At 34.9% G+C, this 21,976-nt stretch overlaps 1 protein-coding gene across 3 annotated transcripts in view; it reads right to left on the bottom strand.

Moving 5' to 3' along the window:
• Positions 1-18,685, bottom strand: part of casd1 (CAS1 domain sialic acid O acetyltransferase 1) — a 28,362-nt gene extending 9,677 nt beyond the window's left edge. The window contains exons 1-13 of one of the 3 annotated variants that reach the window (NM_001278180.1): positions 18,282-18,685; positions 14,798-14,894; positions 14,588-14,708; positions 12,653-12,691; positions 12,472-12,534; positions 12,335-12,379; positions 12,127-12,250; positions 11,695-11,897; positions 7,903-8,316; positions 4,492-4,581; positions 4,047-4,166; positions 383-539; positions 190-269 (exon numbers count right to left, since the gene is read on the bottom strand). In NM_001278180.1, the coding sequence (NP_001265109.1) occupies positions 190-269; positions 383-539; positions 4,047-4,166; positions 4,492-4,581; positions 7,903-8,316; positions 11,695-11,897; positions 12,127-12,250; positions 12,335-12,379; positions 12,472-12,534; positions 12,653-12,691; positions 14,588-14,708; positions 14,798-14,894; positions 18,282-18,414 (1,686 nt within the window). In that variant the 5' untranslated portion in view covers positions 18,415-18,685. Of the gene's footprint in view, positions 1-189; positions 270-382; positions 540-4,046; positions 4,167-4,491; positions 4,582-4,941; positions 6,740-7,757; positions 9,546-10,719; positions 11,559-11,694; positions 11,898-12,126; positions 12,251-12,334; positions 12,380-12,471; positions 12,535-12,652; positions 12,692-14,587; positions 14,709-14,797; positions 14,895-18,281 lie in introns of those variants that run through there. The other 2 variants (XR_015516184.2, XM_087294960.1) reach the window with 2 other exon arrangements.
• Between the last annotated feature and the right edge of the window lie 3,291 nt (positions 18,686-21,976).

Genomic DNA, 21,976 nt, shown 5'->3' with positions numbered 1-21,976 from the left:
GAACCATTTTCATTGGTTAAACAAAGCAAATATTGTGTCTTCTTACTCAGATTTTAACTGCTGTAAAATCACCATCGCATGTGTTCAGGATGACATACAGCAAAATCAGACTCTTGTAGATTTGATATTCTTACTTAGAAATATAAACATTAAAAACCAAGAGAAGGATATGTTTTGCTGTCACCTCACCTGCGAGTATGCAAAAAATCCGATGAAAAGAAGCAAACCCAGAAGTTTCAACAACAGGGCCAGATTCCAGAATGCACTACCTGTACATTGAGAAAAGAAAGGGGAAACGATGCTTTATGAATCCAAATCAATTTAAAAGCCATTATGTCTGCTAAATTAATAAATGCTAATACTGTAATATGACTTTAGTTACCGTTAGCTTGCTTTTGAAGAATCTGTGGCCACAGTGCCATTGTGGCATAAATAACTGCAAACCAAAAGGTGACCAGAGGCACAAAGTAATAAAACTGATAAGGCCTGTCCATAACCAGACACAGCACCACCACAAGAAAATTAAGCCTGAAGAGAACCTGAAAGACAAAACACACCTCAATAATTATTGATTTATTAGCGTGCAGTTATGCATTCGAATTATAAACTGCAGCCATCATTATAGCGCACTGAAGAGTCATTCAAAGTTTGGCCGAGAATTAGGATCTCATTATGAACAAGAGATGATCCATAATTTATTCATTAATTTTCTTTTTGGCTTAGTCTCTTTATTATTCAGGGGTCGCCAAAGAAGAATGAACCGCCAACTTACCCAGCATATGTTTTACACAGCGGATGCCCTTCCAGCTGCAACCCATCACTGGGAAACATCCATATACACTACGGGCAATTTAGCCTACCCAATTCACCTAGATCACATGTCTTTCGACTTGTGGTGGAAACTGGAGCACCCAGAGGATACCCATGCGAACACGGGGAGAACATGCAAACCCCACACAGAAATGCCAACTGAGGCGATGGTGCTACCCACTGCAACACCGTGACACCCCATGATCCATAATGATATAACTTAAACAATTTAGTTTATTAGAATATCTGACAATTCCAAATATAAAAAAAGCTATTGATTAATGCTAAACATTTGATAAGACAGATTTTTTTTTTCACCCTCCTCTCTGTTTGCTCAACCCTAGGTTTCTCATTGGTTTATTATTCTGTCCATCATCATTATGACGCTCTCCGGTTCCACCAATCCCAGGTCGAGCCGCAAGGATTTAAAGCCCTGTCAGACCAGTGTGTGGTGTGCGCCCTGCCTCGGCGTACCCTTTGTGCTCCACGCAATTTGTTTGTGCAAATGCTTCGTCTATTTTGTGATCTCTCAGTTACTGTGATAATTCGAGTTGCTTGTTGAACTTCGTTGGCTTTAAGTAACATAATATGATGATGGTTGTGTGATTCTAAACTAAGATTTAACGGACTTATCCGGTTTGTTTTGTTTTAGTTTAGATTGATGTTTTGTTCGATTAGTTTGAGTGTTTTGCCACCCGTGTATTTTGAGTTTTGATTTTTTAGTTTGATTAGTTTAGTTGGGGTGTCGTACACACTGAAGATCTCGGTTTTTATTTGCGTTTCTTTTTGACGCCTAGTTAAGATATTAGATTTAAGGATTGTTTTGTTTTGTTAATTTCTTTGATTTGGCTTAGGCCGTACTCACACTAGGTACAGTTGCCTCGAACCGGGCCAAAGCACGCTTGACCCCCCTCCCGTCTCCCCCGACGGCCCGCGCTCACACCATATCGGGCCTCGGCACGCTTACGTCATCGCTGCTGCGCTGTTCAGAAGCGCTCTCTATGGCAAGCCTTTTTAGCATTTAAATCTTTGTTCTGACTCCATAAATATATTTAGAGATATCTCTAATTATATTTTGACTAGTCATAATTATAATTCGACTAGTCAGAATAACAATTAGAGATATCTACAATTGCAATTGTACTAGTACGAAATCAGATTGGAGATATCTGCAAATATATTATGACTAGTCATATTCCTCCATTGACTTCCATTGAAAAATATTTGCAGATATCTCTAAATGAGTTTTGACTAGTCACAATTGTAATTAGAGATATCTCTAACTGAGTTTTTACTAGTCATACATTTGGAGATGTCTTTAATTCGTAATATTTAGAGATATTTACAAATATATTTGAAGATATCTCTAATTAATTTACTAATAGTCGAATTACAGTTGTAGATAGCCTATCTTGAATTGGATTTTTGACGAGTCAAAACTCAGTTAGAGATATCTGCAAATATTTTTCAATGGAAGTCAATGGAGGAATATGACTAGTCATAATATATTTGCAGATATCTCCAATCTGATTTCGTACTAGTACAAATTGTAATTGCAGATATCTCTAATTGTCATTCTGACAAGTCGAATTATAATAATGACTTGTCAAAATATATAATTATCTCTAAATATATTTATGGATAGTCAGAACAAGGTTTAAATGTTAAAACGGCTTGCCATACGCTCTCACTCAGCAGCACAGTGGAGATTTCTCTAGTTATATCCTTTCTGTCGTTTGTTATGCAGTGACATGCAGTCAAATATTTCGCCAAACAGTCCTTAGGGATGCGGGGACACACAGTCAGATATTTTACCGAACAGATCCGCCACTTTTGGCGCTCATAAACAATCATAATGCTCTCGTGCTGCAGGAATGAGGAGATCTGCTGAAGGCGCGCAGCTGGCGTGCTGTTAGGAGTTTGCGTCTTTAATAAACTACGGCAGTTTGCGATCACTGAACAGTAAAAATGATTAATAAATCCATATCAAACAGTCCCTTAAAAGTCACGTCTCGCTTTCGGGCTTTGGCGCGTTTCGCGCTCACACACAAGCGTACCGCGCCAAAGCCCAAGTGTACCGCGCTCAGGCACACCTCTTCCAACCGGGCCAGGGCCGGCCAAGTGAACCGTGCTTGAGCCCGATTCAGCGCACTCACACTTCTCAAACGATCCGGGAAACGGGCCTGGGCACGGTACGGATGGCATAGTGTGAGTAGGCCCTTACACTCGTTGTTCTTGTTTAAAGATAATAATTATAAATGTTTTTTTTTTTTCTCTCCCCCATTTATTATTGTTACATGTTTCAATTCAATTATTGAGTAAAGCTTTAAATAAGAGTAACTGAACCTTGCCTCATTATTGATCTGTCGCACACATTACACCTGTCTCACTTAAATGTTACAGCATCCCACTTTAACATCATAAAACACGTAACACTTTTATTAATTACAAAATAAAAACAAATTTATATTACAAAATCTGACATATCTTACAGAATTTCTTTAGTTCATTTTGACCAAGGCTGTTCTTTTTACACATTTTAATATGTTGTAATATTATAAATTTCTGATATCAAAATTCTGGTGATAAATTTAATGCATGCTTGTTGAATAAAAATATAAAATACCATTAAACGTAATAAACGCTTTCTCGTTTATGATTTAACATTTTTACATTTTACAAACATGTCAAACAACCATTATAGAAATAACAGAAAAAAATATAATAAATAAATTAAAATAATGATGAAATAAAATCCAATTACACAAATAATGTGAGGCAGATGTCTACAGTTACGCAACAATCTCAATGTTACAATTAGAGCAATGAAAGATTAGAAACTGATGTTTCAGAGATCAGTCTAAATTATAATCGGACCATTTTATTTGTAACGCAATTGTTTTACCTATAATATAACGCTCTGCTTACTCGTATGGTTTTTCACTCAAATTGAATTATTAATATATAATAATAATAATAATAATAATAATAATAATAATTTGTCACTATGATTTATTTATTTTTTTATTTCATAAACGTTCACAAGTCTTGTAATACCCAAACCAGAGTTATTCCAATGAGTGCTCTATAAAAGGCTTAAACTACAGTTTACAATAGACATCAAAAGTTTCTAGACTTCTGAAAATGGATTTAGCCTCCTGATTTCAGAAGCCCACCATGCATCACTTCTCTAAGCAAACTGCAAAAAAAGATCAGAAGAGTCTGGCAACAAGTACCTGACAAACCCTGTAAAGTCCAAAGTCTCCCTTTAGCCAGAAGAAGGAGAAGTGTCCATATCCTGTTTGGAAGAGATACGCAGCGACCAGCACACGGACGTGCATGTACACCGGTATGAACTGAAGAAACAAACAAAGAGAAGGTTCAGAACCCAGGTAATACTAATGCAATGCAACCTAAAGGAATTGTCTGCAACACTTTACAATAAGGTTGTATCAGTTGAAGGGGTTTGTAGTTAGTTCATGTAAACTCTCATTAAAATGTTCATTAATGATATCCAGCATGAATTTGGATTTTAATAACGCAAATGTTGAACTATGATTATTAAATGTTGTACAAGTATTGTTCGTTATTAGTTCATGTAAATACAGTAAATTCAGTAAATACATTCACTAATAAAATCTCATTGTAAAGTGACAGAATATGAAAAAAAGAAAAACATACTGCGCTGGCTCCAGAAATGTGATAAATAAGAATGACCAGCTGCATCCAGCCCTTCCATTCATCCGTCTGCTCTCGGTTCAAAAGTTTTGTCTGGAAAGAGAAACAATTACAAATGTATAGAAATCTTCATTCTACCTACAATTTTAAAAACACATCACTGATTGTTCAAAGAAATTATTTTTATAAACTCACAGAAAACATCATGCACTGTAAAGAGTGGTTAGCTACTTAAAGCGAGTAAACCAATTGCCTTAGAAGCAAAAAGTTAACTTATAAATGATAATGTATATAAACCTAGTGTAACTTGGAACTTGATTTGAGAATTTTTTTTTAACAAACTATGCAATTGTATAATTTTTGTAAATACACTGTTAACTTGTATTTACTTTTTTTTTGCTGTATTTGTATTTACTACTAGAATAAGCAGGAAAAAAAAGCAGATTCTTGAGATTTTTTGGGGACAACTTAATTTTTTTTATGCTCAATCCACTTAAAAATTGTCAAAACCAATTAACTTAACTAATTTGTATGGGGACAACATTATTGAATGGTGCAGAACCCTGCATTTTTTTAGTGTACACATTTTACAAAGTCAAATTAAAAACTAAGAACTTTCCAGGTGCATTCGCAAACTCTAGTCCTTTTCAAGTGTGGTAAATTACCTTTTTACATACTTCATCACATTATAACAGCTGCTGATTGATATATTATTATATAGGACAAGACAAGATTCTAAGAAAAATGTTTGATGGGATGTTTGCCCCAAGCCCAACACTGAAATTACCGTCTTTTACTCTCTTAAATGTAATTTATTTGCATCTTAAATATCAAATTTAATCTTAAATTCATATTTATTTTCATTTTTAAGGGGCACAGATAGTGGTCATTTTATGCAAAAGAAAAGGCATTTAGTTGATTATATTTGAATGAATTGTAACAACCTATTTAGTAAGATCAATTATTACGATCACAAAAAAGAAAAAACTATTTTTAAGCAGTTCATCCATAATGCAAGCAGCAGATTAAAATTCAAACATTTAAGGATTTTCAGCACCTTTCATGAACCTTGAGACTAGAGCTGCACGATATTTGGTTTGTGCGATAAATACTGCAATATGAATACGGTTTTATCAGATGCCTTAAAAAGGACACTCTTGGGAAAGTCTTCATTAACTCAGATTGATTGCAATTAGGCATGGGACGATAAACGTTTTCAAGGTATACTGCAGTCTGAAAAAGTCAAGGTTTTAAAACCACCAAAATTATATTCTATACCATTTCTAAGGTATGTGTAAGATTTTTTTTTATTTACGTTTTTTTAGGACAACAGTATCTCCTGCTGAAAAGATATCCAAAGGTACGGTTTAAAATTGTAAAGAAATCAGTTTTTTTTTTGTTTTTTTTAAAAACAAATGAAGACCGCACGGCACACAAGTCAATGATTGATGTGAATTATTCAGCCTGACATGTTTAATGCTCCAAAAAGGATTTTAAATGCATCTCAAAATAAAAATATATTGTGTTCAAAAGGGGATTTTTTTTACCCAGACATTTAAAACGAATAAAACACAACGTATAGCCGTTTCACTTTACTTCAGAACGCATTATTATCGCTCTGCAAGTCTAAGAAACATTCATAAATATTCCTAGCAATTCTAATAATGCTGGAGACATAAACGCACTAAAAATTGCACTTAAGCAGCTTTTTATTTGAGAGCGCACAAGAAGATCCGCGCACTCTTGAAGCGGCTTATATTTGAGGGGGTGGGCAAGAAGTTTGTGCACGAGCAGAGGAAATCAGCTATTACATAAATGCCTTCTTGATTTCTATATTGCGCTCACGACAATTGTCATTTATATAAAGCCACAGGTAGTTGGTAGATCTGTCAAAAAAGGCCTGCCACCATAGCTGGAAAAAAAAAATTCTAGGAGGAAACACTGCATGCATAAAAATAATAAACACAATCACAAGTATTTTTGCTTTATGGTTTTGTCAAACACTATTTAGGCACAGAAATTGGAAGAAAAAAAAAATCTAAAAAGTAAAGAAACTCTGCATCATCTTTATAGCATAAATAAATTAAATAAAATGTATCTTTATTAAAAAGATACAAATGGTACAATATATTGTGCCTGAATGCTTTAAACTCTTGAAATGTTCATTCAGTCACAGTCCTTAAAACACAAACTTGCACTTACAAACCCCCCCCCACCCAAAAAAAAAAAAAAAAAAAAAAAAAACTGGCTTCTGGGGTCCGTTCTTTGTACGTGGATTACTCAGTTAGCTGGATTTGGATATTGACGATTTGACACGATCCAGGATCGTTTCGTTCTTCAAAGTTGATCGGGAGCAGGTTCAATTCATATAAACAGGATTAGATCGGCTTAGTTCAAGCAAAGATAATACAGAAAGTATGTTCTGAATTCTGATATTTTCTTACAGTAGTAGTTATATACACTTGGGAAAATAGTAGTTTTTAACTATATATATATAAAGTTATAGTCATTAATAAAATAAATAAAGTTTTACATATTAATAAAACGTATGCAATCTGCACCCTCGAAATGAAAATACAAAGACTGCCACCTGGTGGTGCAAAGAGAAAACTTATTGATATGAACTTTTTAGATCGCTTTAGTACAAATTGTGTATAATAGAAATGCACAATATGTGACTTTTTTTAAAAGCAATAATACATTTATGCAGTCATAAACATGTTTTGACAGTAATATGCCAGTGATTTGATGCTTCACAAAAGTTGCAGACGCCTTTACCAATATCAAAATGCTTTTGGAAACAACCAGTTATTCTTTACACCGATTAAAAACAGTTACTATAATAAAGAAAATCTTTTCTAAATGTAGAACTAAATACATTGATTTGCATTGAAATACATGATGAATACTCTTGTCTTGACAAATGAAAGTGTAAAGCCTGCAGCTTATTGCGTGTCATATTTAACAAGCCGTTTACTGCTAATTTGATGTAATTTTGCTCACATGGATAATTGAATATTAATCAGATGATGTCATTACGCTGCTGTGCCGTCAGCCAATCGTTGCATTGCTGATCATGATTTCGAGGATCGATAGATCTGTCCTTAACAACACACGCAGCGATCTCAGATCAGTTTATCCAGACATTCTAATCTGATTCGCGAACTTGTTTGAAGAACCAAATTAGCGAGAGATCAGTTATCAAGATTAAAAGATCCAGAATCTGCCAAATCATCTTAGATCATTTAAGCGAGGTATGAAGAACGGACCCCTGGTCAACTACATAAACCCATCTCAACATCACAGATCCTGTGATGTGACTATTGCAGATGCACACATTGCAATATCAATGCTGAAGCAATATTTTGTACAGCCCTACTTGAGACTATAAATACAGGTTAAAATTTGCAGTACCTCTTTGCTGTTCTCACTGTAGAAGACACCCAGAACGAAGATGTAGATGAGAGGAATGAAAAAAGCGGAGTGTGTGTAGAATTTCTGCTCCTTCATAAAGATGTCAGCCCGGTCACACAGGTAGAAGTACAGCATGATGAGGCTCATCTTGCCGATGGCCAGTAATGGTCCCTTTGGGTTGAGCTGCCCCACAGCAGCGGGGTGTTTTTTCTCCTCTCCGCTCTCCACATCAGGAGCGGGTCTGCTCTTCCGATGTGAGCTGAAGCCCAGCAGGACGAAGCAGACGACGGACACCAGGAGGACAGCAGCTGCTAGCTTCTGAAGGACGCTTAGCGGAGGAGCGCTCTGACAGCAGGAGCCATCAATGGGCTTCAGGATCTTGTTGCACATGGAGTTCATAAGTACCATGGCGCCCTGACAAAGTGGAGAAATAAAAAAAATGTTAATTTAAAAGGGTCACGTAACACATTTTTTTACCATGTTGACAGTCATATATATGCCCAACATTGCTAAAAACATTATTAGGACACATTTTTTTCACAAAAAAAAAGTGAAAATTGGTTGTTTTTGCGTTATTTTGGGCAAATTCACTCTTTCAGGTTTAAAAAGAAATTTTGAAGCTATGTCACGACAATAAGATCCTTGTGTAAATTCCAGCGTTGAAACTGGTTGTCTGTACTGGCGGGCACAACGTGACGTCTTTGAGTTTTCAGGATTAATTCGGGAGAAAGACTTGATTTGAACCAATCAGTGGGCTCTATTTTGTATGAGATGCAACTTAATTAATATGCATGATAGCTTCGAAGACTGTTTTTACCTGATACAGTGTTCAGAGAAATAACATGCTGTGTTGCCAACCATAATTAAAACTAGTGAAAGAAATAGATTTGTTTGGAGACATGGGTCGTTAGTGTTGCGTTTATAAATGTGCTGCAACAAAGGTTTTCCCCATTCCCCCGCGATGAGTGCAAAGCTCACATGTGTGGATTACAGTGGTCTGCTAACACGCGACAAAAATGTTTGTAATGAACATTTTTTACCTGAGAGCTTTTCGCATCAGGAAATGATAAAATCATGATTTCAGGTTAGCTTATGATGGGTTCAGAGTTAGACTCCACCATAATCAAGCTGATTTTGGCATGATGTGTAGTAGGGATACACAATATATTGGCAACAAAGACAGAAGATTTTATTTATATAAATAAAGTTGCCCATAGAAATTAATAGCTGATAAAGTTAGGGTTTTAAATAAAATATGTTGTTCAATGCATGCGTTTTGTCTGTGCAATCATTAAAAAAAAATATTTGTGAGCTATGATATTGGCTCTCAACATGCAAATCGGTAGAGCTTTGACCGGTATCGATCAAAAATCCTATATTGGTGCGTCCTTGATGTCTAGGCATGAATTGGCATCAATAGTGACGTTTCTTACTCCAGAACAGGGGTTCTCAAACTCAAAATCTTGCTTCAACACACCTGCATGGATGTTTCTAGAAAGACTAGTAAGAGCATGATTAGCTAGGCCAGGTGTGTTTGATTGGAGTTTGATAGGGGGGGACTGCAGGACACCGGACCTCCAGGACCAAGATTGAGAACCACTACTCTAATATCTACAAGTCAGTTGCTAGTTTTGCCTGCTCTTCTGGGGTCCGTTCTTCGTACCTCGCTTAAATGATCTAAGATGATTTTGCCGATCCTGGATCTTTTAATCTTGATAACTGATCTCTCGCTAATTTGGTTCTTCAAACAAGTTCGTGAATCAGATTAGAATGTCTGGATGAACTGATCTGAGATCGCTGCGTGTGTTGTGAAGGACAGATCTATCGATCCTCGAAATCATGATCAGCAATGCAACGATTGGCTGACGGCACAGCAGCGTAATGACATCATCTGATTAATATTCAATTATCCATGTGAGCAAAATTACATCAAATTAGCAGTAAACGGCTAGTTAAATATGATACGCAATAACCTTCCACATTTGTTGTGAGCTGCAGGCTTTACACTTTCATGTGTCAAGAGTGTTCATCATGTATTTCAATGCATATCAGTGTATTTAGTTCTACATTTAGAAAAGATTTTCTTTATTAATAGCCGTTTTTTTTTTTAAAATCGCTGTAAGGAATAACTGGATGTTTTCAAAAGCATTTTGATATTGATAAAGGCGTCTGCAACTTTTGTTAAGCATAATCACTGGCATATTAACTGTCAAAACATGTTTATGACTGCATTAATGTATAATTTTTTTTTTTTTTGTCACACATTGTGCATTTCTATTATACACAAATTGTACTAAAACGATCTAAAAAAGTTCAAATGTTTTCTCTTTGCACCAGCAAGTGGCAGTCTTTGAACTTTCATTACGAGAGTGCAGATTGCATACGTTTTATTAATATGTATAACTTTATTTATTTTATTAATAACTATAACTTATATATATATATATATATATATATATATATATATATATATATATATATATATATATATATATATATATATATATATATATATATATATATATATATATATATATATATATAAAAAAGTTACTATTTTCCCAAGTGTATATAACTACTATTGTAAGAAAATATCAGAATTCAGAACATACTTTCTCTATTATCTTTGCTTGAACTGAGCCAATCTAATCCTGTTTATATGAATTGAACCTGCTCCCGATCAGGTTTAAGCTAGCAGAACTGTTGCCATGACAACAACTCTCGGATCAGCTTTGAAGAACGAAACGATCTTGGATCGTGTCAAATCGTCAATATCCAAATCCAGCTAACTGAGTAATCCACGTACGAAGAACGGACCCCTGAAAAGTTGGTTTAACAAGAACTGAGTCAAAAATAAATAATAAATAATTTGCATAGTGAGAACTAGAGCAAAAACCCACTATAACAACTTAATTTACTAAAAGATTTACTAACAAAATTTAAAAGCACAGTAACTGCAGCTGACCTTACTGCATATTTAGGAATTTACATGTCAAAACAAATTCTGTCCAAATGGAAATAGTTCCTATCAAATGAGAAACACAGTGAAGTTATGCTAGATGAATCAGTTTTTGAATGAATCAAGTGAGTCAACATATCATGCATAAGTCCACTAATATAGCCCACTTGAAAAAAGTTAAATTAAAATGAATGAGTGAATTGGAGCACTGAAGGGATGCAGTTGTGTTTTTCTGACTGATAAATCTATTTTCAACTTGTTAATTTAACAACTGAATAACTTATTTTACCACTACCACCAATACGATTTTACTGTTTAAGCCATCTTGTGGTCAAACATGGAAATTCAGCACATTATTTCTTACAGTCCATTGAGTATTCTCTAGCTGTGGAGTGTGCATTGGTTTTACACTTGTTATTGCAGTGCATTGTGAGATTGATTGAGTGCACTTCAGAACATCCACTATGGCTTCAGACATCACTACAAATGGCTGTACCTCAAAAAGTGCACTATTTAGTTGCATAGAAGGTGATTTCATATACAGCCTTGCTTTGATCGTAAATCAATCAGTCATTTTAAACAAATTATTTGAACTAGTGAATAATTGACACTTGGTTTTAGCATCGCGTCTATCTACCCATGTCATTTACCCTAAACCAGTTAAGGCAGGGGTGTCCAAACTGGGTCCTGGAGGGCCCGTGTCCTGCAAAGTTTAGTTCCAGCCCAAACCCAAATGTTACTCCTAAATTGTGCCATTATATATAAAAATGTGACGGCACTCCATTTAGCAAATCAAAAAAAAAAAAAAAAAAAAGTCTCAACAGAACACTTACAACATCTCTTGTGCTCTCAGGAAGATGCAGGCCGTCCACCGACTGAGAAATGGTCTCCATAGCAGCTTGCCTAGATGCCTCCAGGAATTTGACCTTCTTTTTGCTGGTATTCAGGGTACTAACTGCTGCCTCATTGTACAGATTTATCTGCTCATTTGTGATCATCTTTCGGCTTTCACTTAGCACATCCTCATAAACAGGATCTAAAAGACAAACACAAGACTATTTCACACTGTGCATTTACTGTCAACTACTTTATACATTGCACAAAAAACAAACAATCTATGATCTAGTGATAATTAAAAAAAAATAAAAATTACACACACACACACACACACTACTGTAATTACTGTAGTCTTCAGTGTCATGTGATACTTTAGTAATCATTTTAACACAGTAAATAAACAAAACAGGAGCAAGTGTTCTATTCACCTTGTAGAACCCAGTAGACTTCACTGTGCTCGGCTAGTTTTTCCAGTGTGTCTGCTATAGCTGTGAGGTTTGCCTTGTACTGAAAAAGCGCCTCACTCTTGCCGTTGTGCAACTTAATGGACCACTGTTGGAAACCATACACATCAGTCATTAAAAAGATCTTCAACAATAGCGCCTCTAGGCATTATGACTGCAAACAAGAACTCACCGTAGCAGCACCAATGATGATGACATGTGGTTTGGAAGCAGATCCCTAGAGTTATTGAGAGAGGAGATAAAATCAGAAGCCCGTGATATTATAACTTGGCTCTTTTGCATGCTGTACAATAATATGATTGTCTTTACCTCAGTCCATAACATTAACTGCTCCTTCAAGGAATTGTTCACTTCTGCGTACCACAGGAAATTCTGAAATGGAGACATTCGCAACTTATTTTGATCTGTCATTAAAAAAAATAATTAAAAGGATCTAAATAAAATCAACATTTGCTCAAACTTTAAGAAACCACAAATTAAAATCACTTACCACAGTGGAATCACCATCGACAAAAGGGATGTTCTCATGCTGATGACATAATTTATGCAAACAAAAGGGCGATATATTATTAAACCATCAACAATAATTGATAATAATTATTATTAATGGTTTAAAAAAATAAAAGCTTAGCATTAAAGGGATAGTTCATCCAAAAATGAAAGTTGTCATCATTTACTCATTCTTCACTTATAGGAGGCTGCACGATATTGCAAAAATCTAACATTGCAATATTTCATTTCTGCAATATACACTCACTGGCCACTTTATTAGGTACACCTTACTAGTACCGGGTTGGAACCACTTTTGCCTTCCGAAGTGTCTTAATCCTTAGTGGCATAGATTTATCAAGATACTGAAAATATTCCTCAGAGATTCCATATTGACATGATAGCATCACACAGTTGCTGCAGATTTGTCGGCTGCACATCCATGATGCGAATCTCTAGTTCCACCACATCCCAAAGGTGCTCTATTGGATTGAGATTTGCTGACTGTGGAGGCCATTTGAGTACAGTGAACTCATTGTCATGCTTAAGAAAACAGTCTGAGATGATTGGATGGGTACACGGAGGTCATAAAAAGATGGACATTGTCAGGAACAAAACTCAGGTATGCTAAGGCATTGACACTCAATAGGTACTATGCTCAATTGTTATTAATGGGCCCAGCCTGAACCATTGATACAAGGCAGGATGGTACCATGCTTTCATGTTGTTGATGCCAAACTCAGACCCTACCATAAGAATGTCACAGCAGAAATTGAGACTCAGACCAGGCAATGTTTATTCAATCTTTTATGGTCCAATTTTGGGGAGCCTGTGCGAATTGTAGCCTCAGTTTCCTGTCCTTAGCTGACAGGAGTGGCACCCGCAGAGGTTTTTTGCTGCTGTAGCCCATCCGCCTCAAGGTTGGATGTGTTGTGCATTCAGAAATGCTCTTCTGCATACTTCGGTTGTAACAAGTGGTTATTAGAGTTACAGCTACCTTTCTAACAGCTGGAACCAGTCTGGCCATTCTCCTCTGACCTCTGGCATCAACAAGGCATTTGGGCCCACAGAACTGCCGCTCACTGGATATTTGCTCTTTGCTGACCATTCACTGTAAACCCTAGAGATGGTTGTGCGTGAACACACCAGTAGATCAGCAGTTTCTGAAATCCACCAGCACATCTAGCACTAACGACCATACCACATTTAAAGTCACTAAAATCGTCTTTCTTCCAAATTCGGATGCTCGGTTTGAACTGTAGCATATCGTATTGACCATGTCTACATGCCTAAATGTATTGAGTTGATGCTGATTGGAAATTTGCAGTAACAAAAAGGTTGGACAGGTGAACCTAATAAAATGGTCGGTGTGTAATTTGCGATATAAATACATAATTAACCAGACTGCTTTAATAGCTCTATTTGGAATGAATTAAAGGATTGGTACATTTTCATACTTGGGTGACCTATTCCAATCAATCAATCAATCAATCAATATATATATATATATATATATATATATATATATATATATATATATATATATATATATATATATATATATATATATATATCTCAAGCATGTTAATGTTTTTAATTGAAGACAACGATGCATTTTTACAGATGTCTTATTTATAACCACTGCAGCATTGCACAAAAACAAGAATTGTTCATCTTAAATGAAAAACTGCAACTGCTTTTTTTGTCTGGGACATATTCTCAAATACCAGAAGTAATCTTCTGGTGAACAGGAACTATTACACCCTTTCCTTTTTAATTTCACTGGAGCCTTTGAGTGGCGCATGTATAAAAGTGGAAATTGCTTCGGGGGCCAGGAGATAAAATATGACTTTGAAGTCAATTCTCACTTTGGTTTGGAATACATTATACCAGCGAACCTAAAGCAGGCTTACGGAAATGAATAGCAACAACAAACCTTGTTCCCAACTTCTTTCACCTCAGGGTTCATCATTTTGATGAAAGAATAGAAGAGCTGACGTATTCTAGAGTCTCCGACAAATGCTATTCTCTTCTCTCTGAGGCAGAACTTTGCTTCACTGAAAGACAACAAAGAGGACTGTAAATTCCAGCCCACCTTTTAACCCAACACCCACAATTAAGGTAAATTAAAGATCCCACAACTTACGTGCTTTTGTACTTGTGTAACATGCACCCATAGGGCTGCCACACATTGTCCCCTAAAAAACGTCCACTGGATAACAGCCAGTCACATGTGTCACTGCCTGAAAACAATGAAAAACAGTTACAGTGAATAAAGCACATTCCACATGGAAAATCCTTTAAGTAAATGTGTGTATGTATTGTGTTGGCTTAAATTAGGATTCAGTCGACTCTCTCAAAAGTGATTATACTAGTCTACTAGTATACTAATCTACCTCTTAAAGCAACACACTGTTAGTCTTTCTTGCAAATATATATTATAAATTAAAAATAAATTATAAAAAGGTGTACAATCTGTGTGCACATACTAGCTGTGTAGTTTTACATTTTGGACATTGAATCTACCTTTTAAAACCAGACACTGTGGACAGGCTTATCTTTCGGAGAATAAAACAACAACTGTAACTAATTAAGTTTACAATAGTTTTACGATTACATTTTGAACATTGTGTCATTTCATGTCACAACATTAAATTTTGCACATTTTAGTAAGTTGCTTACTTTTGATTTAGGTTTTTTTTTTTTTGGTAAACTATACTTGAAAATATAAATTAAATTAATTCAAATTAATGCCCTCAATTCAGATATCAATGCTCTTTTAAAGAGGATTAACAATTCATACACTGAAATACAGACAATTCATAACCAACATGAGAAAATAAAAATTATTAATACTTTTCTGCCATATTTTTACCCAGGCCTAATTATAAATATTTCTTCAGCACCAAACCAAGATATCAGATTTGTTTCTGAACGATTATGTGTGAAGACTGGAGCAATGATGCAAATAATTTAGCTTGCATGAACCTTGATTTTAATGTTCTTTAAATGGAAATTAAATTTAACCATATATGGTTATGAAAATCCTCCTGTTTGCTGTAATGCAACTTTCTTTTAAACAACCATAACAGCAGAATGTGCAAAAATAATAATAATAATAATAATAATAATAAATAAAACTGTTATTAAAGATGCTTGATTTAGCCAATCAGACACTTAAAGTTGCAAAAAGAGATATTTAACTCCTTCCATTCCCATGACGCAGTGCAAACCACATTTACATATTCCCAATTGCAATAAACTTGAAATATACTGCTAAGAGAAAATCCCTCTGAGCAATTCCATGTAAATGTCAACCTTGCCTTAAAAGAAAAAAGCTTTTACCAAAATACGCAAACAGTTTCTAAGTGTTTCGTCTAAGCAAGTATTTTACAGTACTTTAGAAATACTCAAAACTGTCTTTGTCAATGGTAAATTAAATATAATAGTTTGAAAACAAAAAAGTCGCACAAGTGGGAATTTCACATCCATAACCGAGAGATGTCACATCCATAAAGACAATTTGTCCTCAATAATGCAAAAGTATAAATTTAAATAACATCAATCATGTTTGTTCTATAGTGAGCCAACTCTTATCCTTTTGATAAGCATTGGTTCTTTTGGGTTGTGCAATTTAGATTACAGAATTTTTACAAAAGTATGTTGTAGACTGCAAACTCGCATACTTTTTTTGGTCACATACATTACATGCTTATTTCCCTCAAAAGTTTTTCCCTTAAAAGTACAAAACATGTTTACAGACTGATTTTTCTGGTCACTTAACTCTGTGGTCAGTTGTTCTGGAAAATATAAAAAGATGTTTCAATTTAACGTTAACATTTACTCTGTGAATTTATGTTTTGAGGTTTTACTGCAGAGGTCACAACCATAACGCTGGAATTGCTCACATGGAATAACTGAATGGGTAAAATAGCCACCAGCGCTACCAAAAAAACAAAATGAAACACTGTACATGCACTAATGAATATTATGGCCACAGAAAAAAGATTTGGTACCACAAGACAACAACAAAAAGAAAAATCTCAATATTTCACTGGATAGTAGGGTTGCGCTATTTACCGGTACTATCACTATACGGCTCCAAAATACTGCCGGTGCCACTGTAGTTCGTAAACGGTAGTATCGTCGTTATTGGTTTATCTACAATAGATAATGTTGCATGTGGAAAAGTCACTAAAATGCTCACACGTTTGTGTAGCAATAAACCATTTTATTTTAAAAGTCTGTTGAGACTTTAAGGTTGTAAAACGGTGTAGAATTCGCAACTTTCATGGTAGCCTGTTGCACGTTTTCTAACAATTCAGTTCGAACGCGCAATCGGTTCATTTCTGTTCCTGTCAATATGATTTAGTAGCTACCACAACCGACAATCTCTTAAAGAGAACGAGTCACAAAGTGAAATTTTTAATTCCTTTGGATTGTTACCTGATAAGACTGAAAATAAAAAAAGTTTTAAAAACAAAGTAGCACCAGGAAACTTTTCATTTTTATTTTTGAGCACTTCATAAAGTCTATTTTGTTGGAAAAATGCTCTTTTGTAACAAACTTCATTTGGTATAATTTGTATATTTATTTTTATTGGTCAGTTAGCTACAAAATAAACAAAAAGAACGAATACATTTTAGGTGAAACAAGGTACAAATAATACTTATTTTGCCTTTAGGGAATTAGGAATTACATTCAAGTCAATTTTCTTTATAATTTGAGTTATAGGAAATAATGTAAGAAATTATTTAAGAACTATAATAAATCACAATACTACTTAGTATCGTGAAACTACAGCTGGTATAGTATCGTAAGATTATTGGTATTACAACAACCCTATTGGATATATTACTGAATGATTATTTTAGACTAATGTCTAAAATAAAAGCACCAACAAATCTTCCTTCCATTCCTTATTTATGCATGCATTTAAGACAACTGGGTATTTGCATTTTATTTTAAACATTGAGCAAATTACATAAAATGGATAAAATGTTAACTTTTAGATGATATGATTTTGAAGTTTAAACAAGCATGCATTGTACATCCCTGATAGCACGGATCACAATAATAAATTGAGCATTAAAATGCCAGTGATGCAATATCAAAACAAACCTGTCTAATGAATGATTAACCAGGCATGACTGCATTTAGTTTTCTGTAATACAGCTTGAGATAGGATGCATTTGGGTGGATTCAAAACAAAATTGCGAGCTACTTGTCTATTTGGGCACCAGTCACGCCTCGAAATACTATCTAAGATTTAAAGATTCAGCCTGTTGGCATTATGCGTCAAGTTTGATTGGAAATTCAACCGTGGTGACAGACAGTATTTTATTTAACGTTACCAGCTGGACGCCAACACTGATAACAGCTTTGATCTGGTATTGATTAGCTGAAGCACTTGACAGGTACAACGCTGTGCATGTAAATAAAAGTAGATCCCACTGATGTTAACAAAGCAGTCGCAGTTTTATTCAGTTATCACCAACAAAGCGACAGCTCTAGACTTAACAGTGACAGACACGCGCACACACCGACTAAAAACATTGAGTGACAGCATTAGCCTCGATGCTAACGCAAACACGCAGCTGTTTTTCATGCACCGCGACACAAACACTTACTTCCATAATGTCGAGAAGCCGCGTGAAACACAGTGAGAAGGACGACAGCGGCGGCTGCCAGCAACTTTGCATTTTTGATGCTGAAATACTGATTTATTTCCCGTTTGCCTAGGTTATAGGCCAGGACCGCCATCTTGGCTCCTCCATGACAACAGGCAGACAGACGAGCTGCGGCGGAGCTGACGAAAGCAAAGCCGAGCGGCGCGTGCCCGTTTCCCGCGTGTGCTTCAGCTTCTGCGTGATTGCAGTCCTCAGCTTTCATATCCACCTCAGGATTCATTTTCTTCTGGTATTAGATTTAAGTTCCAAATTATTTACATCAGACAGTTGCATTTGATTAACCTGAAGTCAAACCAGTCTAGTTAATATTTAAACTTTTTTTTCCCCTATATCCTAAACTGCCATATGGGCGGTACATACATGCAATATAAATTATTTGATCAGGAAACACAGCTGTAAAGTATGTTGAATTAACCTTGGACCTGTTTTTCCTGAACCTGCAAGCCAATTAACATATGCTACGAGTTCACTTATTGATCTAAGTTGCACTACATGTTGTTCTGACTGTGAGGGTGTGCATTTATTCGACGATTTTAAGTCTCTGGAGGATTTCGATTTAAAGTAATGACGCAGAAATGTCCTCTCCCTCTTTAATTCGATAGCAAACAGGGTTAACCACAAACATAGCCAGCATTCTTTTCGTATATTCATAGTTGATCACTTCCAAGTGCTTCAAATTGCTTTACAAAATGTTGATTTGTAAGTGTCAGTTAAGATTGTTATTATTGTAAGTTATTTCTGAAATAATATTTCTGAAACTCAAGAACAAAGTTAAACCAAGTTAAAAAGGAAACTTCAAATGTTTCAAATTATCTCAAAATTTGATATAAATGGTCTTGAATCTTTTCTTAAAGTCATGTTATTAAATGTTGCATTCACTGCAATGCTTTAAAATCAAGGTAAGTTTACTGTAGTTTTCTGATTACTGATCAAATTGTGTGTTTGTGCCTAAAACAAGACCAAATATTGCTAACTGTGCTATAAAATGTACTTTACTATTTTCAATGTCCTTTTCACTCTTTCCGTATTTATCAGTTTAACAAAAAAACAAGAAATCTTATCTCGTAATTTTGTTTCTCATGTAAATATATCTTTCTTGTTTGTGTTAGGAATGTGTAGATGTATTGGAAAACAAGACAATTAATCTTTGGAGAAACATCTGTTATATTAGCTATTACAAAGCTGGGTAAATGCATTTTAGCCAGCCAGCCTCGGTGCTTCCACTGAACTGTCTTTCCATTATAAAATTGCATTTGTTTATTGTCTGATTTCTTTAAAGATCAGTGATCTTCACTGCCTGATAGATACACTGTTACGCAAGGGCCAGTATAAGATTCTGACGATATAATAACCTTGGATAAAAATATCACGGTTTTACGGTATTGTGATTACTGCTCTAAAATATGTTCTTTTCAATTTCTGGTTAAAAAAACTAAAACTTTTTCCCCTTTCCGGCTAAATAATTCAAATGAATCATTGACCTCTGCGGTCTTCATTTGTTTTTAAAACACTGAATTTAAAATGGCATCTTTGGATATTTTTTCTGCTGGAGATACTGTTGTCCTAAAAAACAAACAAACAAAAAAAAAAGTGAATAAAAAAGGCTTACACATACCTTAGGAACAGTATTGAAGGAAATTTTGGCGGTTTTGAAACGCTGACTATTCCAAACCGCGGTAAACTTTGAAAAACGGTTATCGTCCCATGCCTATGATATAAAGTGGGTCTAAGAGCAGACAAGAAGCACTGCATTAAATTCCATTTCCCCCTGTCATGTCTTTAAAAAGAAGTTTATTTTACCCCGGTATTTTCAATGGAGTTACTGTCTTTCATCTTATTTTACACTTTAACAACTAGATGAATTCTTATGTCTATTTAACTTAATGTATTGTAATTACATAACAACATTGCAGCTGTAAAAGGAACCCCATGAAATTGAAAGTAGTCACATTAAGCTTTCACCTGAAGTTTATCTTTGTCTGAAAAGCACTAGATGTGCATATAGTCCATTGAGATTAGAACAAGTAATATTTTCAAAGTGTTGCTAGTACTGCTTATTCATTCTTGACATTTACATTTAGAGCATAACATAATGGCGTAGTGTGTTCCCATCAAACTAAAATGTATTTATTTGCTAAAAACATATTTAAAAGGTCTTATTTACCTTTGTTACACCTGCAAAAATCCCGCTCTCAGTTCAAAACGTGTTTTTTTTTATCTAGTTTTATTTAAAAAAAAGTTTTTTTATTAATTTTTTTTTTTTTTTTAATTTTAGCTTTTTCTCCAACCAGCGCTTTGAGGCTGTGTTTGAAATTTAACTATACCCTCTGTTTCTTTGTTAGTCAACTGAGGAGTATATGAAATCCCTGAGCAGTGGAGGTGCTATGACTCCATCTTCTGGCAAGATGCATGAATTTCCTTTGCAATTGAAAACTTGTCTATGTTCTTGATGTTCTGTTATTTTGTCAAACTACTGTAGGCGTGTTGTTATGCAAGCGGGGTGTAAAGACTGCGAGTGCGTGTATATAACTTCTGGGGCCAGTTGCATAAGCATAGCCACCATGTTAAGACTCTTACTTAAGAATTATACTCAAGATAATCAGTTTTGAATTTTGGATTCAAATTATTGTTTTTATTCTTTCTGTAAACAAAATGGTGACCAACTTATTATGACTTGCTAAAGACAATTTAAACAATAATGATCTTTACATTTTACATTTAATTATTCAATGATTTGTGCACATAAATACATCTTTGGCTCCACAGAAAACCATAAAGTGCTCTTTATTTAACTTTTATTTTTGCTCTCATATTTATATATGCTTGTAATTTATTATATTTTATGCAGATGCACTGCATAGAAAAAGATTGGATTGTCTTAGTCGAACTAAATGAATGAAACATTTCCAAGTAGAGCTGTTCAAATCATAGTTGAAATTATGTTCATATTGAAATATATACTGCAGCAAAAGAATATATAGCAATGTCTGATTATTTTCAATATCACATATTACGTTCTTTTTGATGAAACATTTATAGTGTTGATTTTAATGAACAAATTTTGACTGTAAAAAATGTTCAATGCAATTTTAACATGTAATGTCTTTAAGTAGTCTGTGTATTTGTTCTGCAACAGACAAACCTATTTAACTATGGGTCATCTTAAGGTAAAAATAGCAGTTGTAAACAAATTACAGACCAATACATTGACAATTGTTCAGCACTTTATATTTTATGATTTCTAACCTTGTGCGTTTTAACCATGATGAATGAAGGAATGCCCTTGCCCTCAAATACCACTGTGAAGTGTGGGAGTGAAAATGGGGATTTAAGCAAAGTGTGCATTAAAGGCACTTAAAAGCTTTTGTTTTCAGAGAATGAAGGTCTCACACACTTGTTGTGAAAGACTTCCACATCTTTTTCTCTTACCATTAGTGGAGTTCTGCAAGGCTCTATTCTTGGACCGCTCTATTTTTCACCTATATTTGCTTACATTTGAAAATAATATCAAGTGACATGTTTTTTCTATGCTGAAAATACCCAGCTCTATATCCATTAAAAAACTTGCAAAAAAAAAACAACGTGTTTTCAAAGCACTTAAAGTTGTAGCTCCACCCAATAAATCGCTTTAGTCA

The sequence above is a fragment of the Danio rerio genome, chromosome 19 (assembly GCF_052040795.2).
Source record: "Danio rerio strain M-AB ecotype USA chromosome 19, GRCz13ab, whole genome shotgun sequence".
Classification (NCBI taxonomy): domain Eukaryota; kingdom Metazoa; phylum Chordata; class Actinopteri; order Cypriniformes; family Danionidae; genus Danio; species Danio rerio.
The sequence above is the reverse complement of the archived record's forward strand: the minus strand, read 5'-3'. Positions and strand labels throughout refer to the sequence as shown.